The following is an 8,889-nucleotide window of genomic DNA, read 5'->3' on the forward strand; positions in this document are numbered from 1 at the left end:
GAGTCCGGGCGGCGCAAAGATGGCGGCGGCGGAGGCGCCTAGCTCGCTGCTGCTGGTGGTGGGCGGCGAGTGCGGGTGCCGGGGGCCGCTGGCTTACGTGCTGGAGGAGCTGGAGCGAGGTTGGGCGGGGGCGCGGCACGGGGCGGTAGCGGGCACTGAGGCCGGGGATGGAGGCGGGGGCGGAGGCCGGGCACCGAGGCTGGGGCGTGGGGCGCAGAGAAAGTGGGCCGAGGTTCGGCCGCCCCATCCCTACCACACCCCGGTGCGGGTCGAGGCGGGGACTCAGGCCCGCTAGCCGCGGGGAGACGCAGGTCTAGGCCGGCTGCCGCAACAGGGCCGATTTCCCTACACCGCACGCGGCTCTGCTAATTGGGCCGCCCGAGGGCCTGGCACCTTCGGGGGTGAGTCACGGTGCACCTGCCGGCCCACCTGCGGCCTTGGCACGGCCCGGCGTAGCGGGAGCCGGATGGGCGCGCGGCCTCCTCGCAGGCGGCGGGCGGGCGGCCACGCCCTGGGCGCCCGTGGGCCGGGCCTGCACTCGGCTGTGCGCTGGCTCGTCGGCTTGGGGGGCCGGGGCGAAGGGAGGTGCGAATGGTCCCTGCTGGCGTGGCGTCTGGAGAGCCGCTAAGGGGCAGAGGCCCCAGGACAACCGGTGTCTGCCCCTGGAACGGGGTCACCGTATGGCCTGTGGGTTGGGCATCCAAGGGCGGGGCCTGGCGGCCAGTAGGGTGGGAGATACGGATGCATCGCGGCAGGCCTGAGGCAGGGCAGCCCTACCTTAGCTCTGAAGGCCTGGGAATGGGGACCAGGCTGAAGTCCCCACACCACCACCCCCGCCCAGGTGTCCGCTCCTGGGATGTGGATCCCAGCGTCTGCACCCTGGACGAACAGCTCAAGGTCTTTGTGTCGCGACACTCAGCCACCTTCTCCAGCATCGTGAAAGGTGAGCCTCGGGTTCCTCTAGGCCCCAGCTGTCCTCCTGTGCGCCCACAGGAGGGGTATCACTGAGGCACAGCCGAATGCCTGGCAGGGGCATGGGTGCCTCTGTCAACGACAGTGATCAGGCTTAGAAGAGCCCCTACTGATTTGGGGCACCCACCAGTCAGGAACTAGCGCTTTTCTCCCATTGTGTGAGAAGACCATCTAGGTTTGAGGAGTAGGCCAAGGAAAAGGCTTTCGGGATGAAGCTGTGGGGGCTTGCAGGAAGAGGCTCAGCAGTGGGCCCCACACCTGGAAGGTATGCAGTGGGGCCACTAGCAGGCCACTGAGCAAATGATGTGGGGCTCAGGTTGGAAGGCCATTGGGCAGGCAGTGTGGAGTCGGGTTGGAAGGCCACTGAGCAGGGGGTGGGGGGAGGTGTTCTAGGTTTTGTCACGGGGCCGGGACGATGGCCGTTTCCCGCTGTGAGCCGTCACAGGCACACACAGTGGGCCCAGGGTAGATGGGTGGTAAGAAGGGAGGTCAGAGGGGGCTCCACCTGAGGTGACCCAAGGTGGCCCAGCCACGCCCAAGCCTGGTGGGGCTTACATTTTGCTTGCACTCCCACACCCATTGTACTGTTGGTTGAGTCACTGCTGCTCAAGGGGAAGGAAGTTTCAGTTGTCTCTTTGTCTAAGTAGGTCCTGGTGGCTTCCTGAGGGCAGAGAGGGCCTGGAAATCCTGTCTGGGTGACCTGAGCGGCTTCACCCTCCCTCCCCCTGGTCCCCACTGATAAGAGATGCCCATGAGGGTTAGCAGCTAGAGGGTCAGTGTTTTCCCACTCCAGGCTTAGACTGATCCCATAGTGCTAATCGCATAGCGAGACCCCCCCCCCCACGCCCCTATATGTGCTGGCCTTTCCCGTGTAGTCCCACCCCCTGTGCAAACCACACCCCTCCCACACAGCCACACACTGTATAGGACACACCCATACAGTCGGTCTCTTCCCCCCCCCCTCCTCTCCCCAGTCTGGCCCCTGCTGAGCAGCTCTACCCCAGGTGGTGCTCTTTTCCTCCTAGCTGTCCACCCTTCTGGGTGCTGTTGGCTTTTTCTGGACTCAGGCTCCTTGTCTGTAGGATGGAGGTGACAGTGGCCCCCTCAGGGCTCCGGCTGCTGATCAGGCCCAGCCTCTGCTTACTGGCGCTTCCTGAGTGAGGCCTACAGGTCGTTGGAGTTTCCAATTCTTATCCCTACCCACTGTACCTGGTGCCCAATGAATGACCCCTGGGTGGGTTTTCTGGGGATGTGGTACCCAAGGGTCACATAGAAGACACCATGGCCTTAGCGGTGGCTTGGCCCAATCACCCACAGGCCAGCGGAGCCTGCACCACCGCGGAGAGACTCTGGAAACGCTGGTCCTCCTGAACCCATCGGACAGATCCCTTTGTGATGAGGTAAGAGGCCCTCTGGCCCAGCCCCCTGGCTCCCACCCTTTTGCATGGGGTCGTCTGGGAGGAAGGAGGTCAGTACTTCTAGTCAGTGTCCTGCTCAGTGAGGGGCTAGCAAGACTCCTGTGATGCTGTTTTAAGTTCCCTTAGACTGTGACTTATCTAGGCCACTATAGCGAATCTCCTGGGCTGTGCTCCTTTCTCTCAATTACACATCAGAAAGATATACAGGACAGAGCCCCAGGAACACCCCAATAGAGATCCTGTGTTTTGTTTTGTTTTGCTGGTCAGGCCTGAACTTGGCCTAAGTGTTGTCCCTGAACTTTTTCACTCAAGTACTTTATCATTTTGAGCCACAGTGCCACTTCTGGTTGACTGGTGGTTCATTGGAGATAAGAGTCTAATGGACTTTCCTGCCTAGGCTGGCTTTGAACTGCAGTCCTTATATCTCAACATACTGAGCAGCTAGGATTACGGGTGTGAGCCTCTGGTGCTTGGCCTATAGACCCTTTTTTTACACATGGATTCCTTAGGTCAGAAATGCTTCCTTTTGAGTCAGATGTCATAGTGTACACCTGTAATCCTGGCACAGGGAGAGGTGGAGGCTGGATGATAGAAAATGCCAAGGGAGCCTGAGGGACAGGGGAGACCTGGTACCAAGAAAAACTCCCAAAGTGAAGTTTCTTTCCACTTGGGATAGAGCTCTTAGGTGAGAGTTGTGATGTTAGGGCTGGGCTCCAGGAATAAAGGCCTTGGAGCCCAGAAAGTACAAGAAGGACTACCAGGATGAGGTGGTTTTGGAGCAGGCCAGGTAGGAGGAGAAAGTCTTTGCCTGGGCACAGGGCCCTGTGGGAGACCCAGAGCTGGCCCTCTTGCTGCTTATCACCATGGGCCTGGCCCAGGTTGGGTACAGGAGGTGTTACAGGCAGTGGACTAGCACCTCACTGCAGAGGACTTTGCTGTCCCCAGCTCCGGAACCTCCTGCTGGACCCAGCCCCTCATAAGCTGCTGGTGCTGGCTGGACCCTGCCTAGAGGACACTGGAGACCTGCTACTACAGACAGGGGGCTTTTCCCCCCACCACTTTCTTCAAGTCCTGGAGGATAGAGAGGTAAGCTGGAGTCTGGCTGTCCCCCTCCTCCCACTGAGTCCTGGTACCTCCCCCTCTGGCAGCAGGATGAGTCAGGCAGGACCTTCCAACATCACTGGGCTTGGAAATGGCCAATAGTGAGAGCACCAGGTCTGTCTCCTGTGGGAACTTCCAGGGGTGGAGGGAGATGAGTGCCAAACCCAGAGGCCCAGAGCACTGAGGGACAGAGGAGGTGGAACTGAGCCTCAATCTGTGGCTTGTCCTAAGTTGCAGGAAAGGACTTCATACCCTGGTCTGGTCAGGAGTGTTGCCTGACTCCAGGTGGCTCCTTGCTCCCCCATTTGCAGGTCCAGGATGCCCTGGCCTCCTCAGCCCCAGCCACAGGCCATCCCACCCTCACCATTATCTGCCCGACTTTTGGGGACTGGGCACAGCTGGCCCCCAACCTGCCAGGCCTGCAGCTCCGGCTGAACCCACCCTCCCGGTTGCCAGCCTCCGAAGGCCTGCGTGAGTTCCTGGAGTACCTGGCTGAGTCCCTGGAGCCGCCATCCCCTTTCGACCTGCTGGAGCCGCCATCCTTCGGGGGCTTCCTCAGGCTCACAGCACCCTGCTGCTACATCTTCCCCGGGGGTCTTGGGGATGCAGCCTTCTTCGCAGTCAATGGCTTCACAGTGCTGGTCAATGGTGGCTCAAACCCCAAGTCCAGCTTCTGGAAGCTGGTGAGACACCTGGACCGTGTGGACGCAGTGCTGGTGACCCACGCGGGCATGGACAGCCTCCCAGGGCTGAACAGCCTGCTGAGGCGCAAGGTGGCAGAGCGCGGAGAGGTGGAGGCTGGGGACCAGCAGGCGGGGAACAAGGAGAGAGGGGTCGGGTACCCGTCTGGTGGCTCATGGCGGGACCATTTGCGGCGCCTGGTGTCCCCTGCGCTGGGCATCGTCTTCCTCAACGCCCGGGAAGCGGCATCGAGGCTGATGCGTGGCCCAGACGAGGCGGCGCTGGCCCTGGGCCTACTAGCCCAGCTGGGCATCGAACCACTATTGCTGCGCCGTGGGCCGCAGCCCGCCAAGCCCACTGTGCTCTTCCGGAAGATGGGCGTGGGACGCCTAGACCTGTATGTGCTGCACCCTCCGGAGTATGGAGATGAGGCTGGGGACCTGGACCGGGGTGCGGGCTCTGTGTGTGCTCTGCTCGTGTGGCTGCCTGCAGGCCCCACCGAGAAGGTGGTGCGCGTGCTGTTCCCAGGCCGCACGCCGCCCGCACGCCTCCTGGAGGGCCTGCTGGGCCTCCAGCACCTGGCTTTCCTGCGGGAGCCGGTAGTCACGCCCCGGGACCTGGAAGCCCCGCCGCGGGTGGATAGCAGGGAGAGCCTGGGCTCCCGTGACGGTGTTGCCAAGAGGGAGTCACGTTCTGCTGGCCCCACGCCCTCCAGGCCCAGCACCGAGCGCCCTATGCCAGCCCGGAAGGAGCTCGCCCGGGCCAATCCCCCACACCGGGCTGAGAAGGAAACCAGACTGATCAGAGAGGTGAAGAAGGACCCCAAGCTCGGCGCCCCCCGGAGCCAGCCCCAGGCCCCTGCCAGCACACCCAGCCTGAAGAAGGCGGCCTCCGCCCCCAGGCCCCGCAGGGCGCCAGGTACGCCCCAGCCCGCGACCCGACTGCTGCGGAACGGGCCCCGCAGTCCCCCTGCCCTGGTGTGTGGGGAGCCCAGCCCCCCTGGTGACCAGTGCCCATCTCCGGCCACGCAGCTCCCCTCTAGTTCCGAGGGCTGCGCGGAGGCGGTGGCGCTGGAGCAGGAGCCGGCTGCAATCCCCGAGCGGCCGCCCTCCCCGCCGCCCTCTTCCCCCGGCGGTCACCGCAGCCCTGAGCGCAGCCGCCTGTCCCTGAGCCCCCTACGAGGCGGAGACGCCTCGCCCACGGGCACCACACCCTCGCTGCCTGCTGAGGTGGGCTCTCCACACTCCACCGAGGTGGACGAGTCCCTGTCCACGTCCTTCGAGCAGGCACTGCCACTGGGCGATGCAGGGCTGAGCCTCCCACTGCGCGGGCCCCGGGCGCACCGCTCCACGTCCCCACACGATGTGGACCTGTGTCTGGTGTCGCCCTGCGAGTTTGAGCACCGCAAGGCCCTGCCGGCCGCGGCCCTGCCCACCTCTCCTGGCAGCTCCGACGGCAGCAGCCGCTCCCAGGAGCGCGCAGGCCCCGAGGAGACGCCGCCCACCTCAGTCAGTGAGTCGCTGCCCACACTGTCCGACTCCGATCCCCTGCCCGCCGGTCCAGCACCCGACTCTGAGGATGACACCCGGGCCCGCGACCCACTGCCAGAGCCCCTCCACGTGCCCCTGCCGCTGACAGGCCCAGCCAGCACTTGCATGGTGGACCCCGCCATGCCTGCCAAGTCAGCCCGGCAGATGGAGACCAGCCGCTCCCGGAGGCCTCCGGCAGGGCCCAGCTCTGCCACCACCACATCCAAGGCCACATCCACAGCGGCCTCAAGAACCAAGGTGCATGCCAGGGCTGACCGTGCCAGCCGGCCGCCCAGTGCCCGCAGTGAGCCTGGCGACAAAGGGGCTCGTGTGCCCCTGACCAGGAAGCCCTCCGCCCCCAAGACATCCTCAAGGGGCCCCGCTGGTGAGTATGCAGGGGATCCCACAAGTAGGGAAGGCAGGTGAAATGCATTGCAGGAGTCAACCCTCCTGTGCTGCACTGCGCCCACCTGGACAGAGAGCTCTCAGGAAACGGTGGGAAGTGTGGTGACGGCGACTTGGGGACTCGCTCGCCACTCTGATCCCAGGGGCCAAGGTGGTCTGCCTGGTCACACCCAGGTCATTCTCTGTTGACTTTGGTTTTTGCTTTTTCTTGCTTCTGAGGTCTTTACTCAGGATCTCATACTCAGCGGGCAGGTGCTGTTCTATTGGAGCTAATTCCTCAGGCCTTTGCTTCAGTTACTTTTCAGGCAGGACGTCTATGTATTTGGTGTGACAGATGTGTCACTATGTCCAGCTTGTTGGTTCACGTGAGCTCTTGTGTTCTTTCTCTCTCTTTCTCTCTCTCTCTCTTTCTTTCTGCCTGTGTTGGTCCTGAACCTGGATTCTTCCTACCTATATGTATGGAGTAGCTGGGATTACAGGTGTAAGCCACCATACCTGTCCCTGTTTGCACATTTTCCTTTTCTTTCTGAGGTTTAGGGATCTAAAATATGTTTTTGATACTAAACCCTTATCAGATACATGACTAGAAATTATTTCCTCCCTCCCCATTGGTTACATTTTTACTCTATGGGAAGTATCCTTAGGCTGGAAGGCGTACTGACCCATCCCTCCAGTACATGCAGGTCTGCCAGACATTGTATGTCTTCATGTGGTCTTAGAAGTTCCTGCTCCCTAGAAATTCCTGTTGGTGTCTTATCTGTTGGCAGTTGTTGCTAGCACTGGATCCTCCTTGCTTCTGTAGGAGAGGCTGCTATGTCCCTTCTCATTCTTTTTGTTGCCTTTTTGGCTTTTGCTGGTTTCAGGGCTTGAACTCAAGGGTGGCCTTGAGCTCTCAGTAGGGAGGGTGCTCTACCCTTAAGCCATGCCTCCAGTTCTGACTTTTTTTTTTGGCCAGTCGTGGGCCTTGGACTCAGGGCCTGAGCACTGTCCCTGGCTTCTTCCCGCTCAAGGCTAGCACTCTGTCACTTGAGCCACAGTGCCGCTTCTGGCCGTTTTTCTGTATATGTGGTGCTGGGGAATCGAACCTAGGGCCTCGTGTATCCAAGGCAGGCACTCTTGCCACTAGGCTATATCCCCAGCCCCCAGTTCTGACTTTTTGCTGATTAATTGGAGATAACTGTTTGTTCACTCCTTGGTTGTGGGGTTGAACTCAGTGGCTGGGCCCTGTTGCTGAGCTTTTTTGCTCAAGGCTAGCTAGCACTATACCACTTGGAGCCACAGCTCCACTTATGGTTTTTGGTAGTTAATTGGGGTAAGAATCTGAGGGATATTCTTGCCCAGGCTGGTTTTGAACCTCAATTGTCAGATTTCAGCCTCCTGAGCAGGTAGGATTACAGGGGAGAGCCTTCTCTGTCCAGCTGTTTGCCTTTTTTTTAGCCAGTCCTGGGGCTTGAACTCAGGGCCTGAGCACTGTCCCTGAGCTTCTTTTTGATCAAGGCTACCACTCTACCTCTTGAGCCACTGTTCCACTTCTGGCCTTTTCTGTTTCTGTGGTGCTGAAGAATCGAACCCAGGGCTTCATGCGTGCAGGGCAAGCACTCTACCTCTAAGCCACATTCTCAGGAGGCCTCCCTGTGTAATCACAGCTGGGCACGGTTTGCCTCAGGCTCTAGGGTGGGATTCCAGGCACCCACTTGAGAAGAGTAAAGCTTGGAGTCTTGAAGGAAGCTTGGCTTTGTGCAGTCCAGGCCCAGCTCACCAGGAGTGCGGCGGGATGGAGGTCATGCTGGGGCCAGGACCCCTGGCCCCCTGGCAGGACAGAGTCAGGGGATTCTGAGGAGGATGAGCTGTGGGGGAGGTGCTGAGATGGTTTTTCCCTGAAGGACGCTCAGTTCTCCCCAGTCTGCTGGCTCAGGACCCCAGGTCCACCCTGCCCCTCCGCCAGCCATGTCCATTCCGCAGCCCTCCCTGCCTCTGATGACCACACCCCTCCAGCCACGTCCATTCCGCAGCCCTTGCCCTGCCCTTAAATCTATCTCTGGTAGTTGGCCACAGGCGGTGGGGGTGTTGGGGTCCCCTCCCTGCAGGGCGCTGCAGGGCCTGCGGTCTCTGACCCCGCACCCCTCCCACGCAGGCACCCCGCGGCCCACGCCAGCGCCTGTGTACTTGGACCTGGCCTACCTGCCTGGCGGTGCAGGCCAGGCAGATGTGGAGTTCTTTCTGCGTGTGCGAGCCCTCTGCTACATCATCAGCGGCCGGGACCGGCAGCGGGAGGAGGGGCTACGCTCCGTGCTAGATGCGCTGCTGGCTGGCAAGCAGGGCTGGGAGCGAGACTTGCAGGTGCGGGGGAGGGGGGATGAGGGGGAGTATTGAGCCAGAACTGGGGTTTGGGGATCACTGTGGAGACCCCTGTGCTCTGCAGTGAGGTCGAGGACATGTTCTAGAGGGAAGTGAAGGGAGGAGAGGAGGGGGAAGCCCCCTGGGTAGGACAGAAGCAGAGGTGGGGACAGGCCACCCACTGCCTCCAGTGGCCAGCTGGAGGGCATTGCCCACCTCAGTGCTGTCTCCACAGGTGACCCTGATCCCCACCTTCGACTCTGCTACAATGCACCAGTGGTATGAGGAGACACATGCCCAGCACCAGGCGCTGGGCGTCACCGTGCTGGGCAGCAACAGCATGGTGTCCATGCAGGACGAGGCCTTCCCTGCCTGCAAGGTGGAGTTCTAGCTGCTGACCCCCTCTACACTGCCACCCAGCAAAATAAACCTCCACCCTGCTCCAG

The 8,889-nt window shown here is 61.2% G+C and overlaps 1 protein-coding gene across 2 annotated transcripts; it reads left to right on the forward strand.

Moving 5' to 3' along the window:
• On the forward strand, nt 1-8,889 carry Map1s (microtubule associated protein 1S). Of its 2 annotated transcripts, XM_048342550.1 has the most exons (7): nt 1-119; nt 842-943; nt 2,290-2,372; nt 3,336-3,476; nt 3,803-6,086; nt 8,241-8,446; nt 8,679-8,889. In XM_048342550.1, the coding sequence occupies exons 1-7, from the start codon at nt 20-22 to the stop codon at nt 8,832-8,834; spliced, it is 3,072 nt and encodes a 1,023-aa protein (XP_048198507.1). In that variant the 5' UTR covers nt 1-19; the 3' UTR covers nt 8,835-8,889. The 2 variants fall into 2 exon arrangements, with proteins under 2 accessions (XP_048198507.1, XP_048198506.1); XM_048342549.1 differs by lacking the exon at nt 1-119 and having other exon boundaries at nt 435-943.

Source organism: Perognathus longimembris, chromosome 3 (genome assembly GCF_023159225.1).
Source record: "Perognathus longimembris pacificus isolate PPM17 chromosome 3, ASM2315922v1, whole genome shotgun sequence".
In the NCBI taxonomy this organism is placed as follows: Eukaryota; Metazoa; Chordata; class Mammalia; order Rodentia; family Heteromyidae; genus Perognathus; species Perognathus longimembris.

Excerpts from the sequence above, each read along its gene's own strand:
- Map1s (XM_048342549.1), top strand. The coding sequence starts at position 592 with ATGGTCCCTGCTGGCGTGGCGTCTGGAGAGCCGCTAAGGGGCAGAGGC. Across the intron at positions 944-2,289 it reads CTTCTCCAGCATCGTGAAAG|GCCAGCGGAGCCTGCACCAC; the intron begins GTGAGCCTCGGG and ends AATCACCCACAG. Across the intron at positions 3,477-3,802 it reads AAGTCCTGGAGGATAGAGAG|GTCCAGGATGCCCTGGCCTC; the intron begins GTAAGCTGGAGT and ends CCCCATTTGCAG.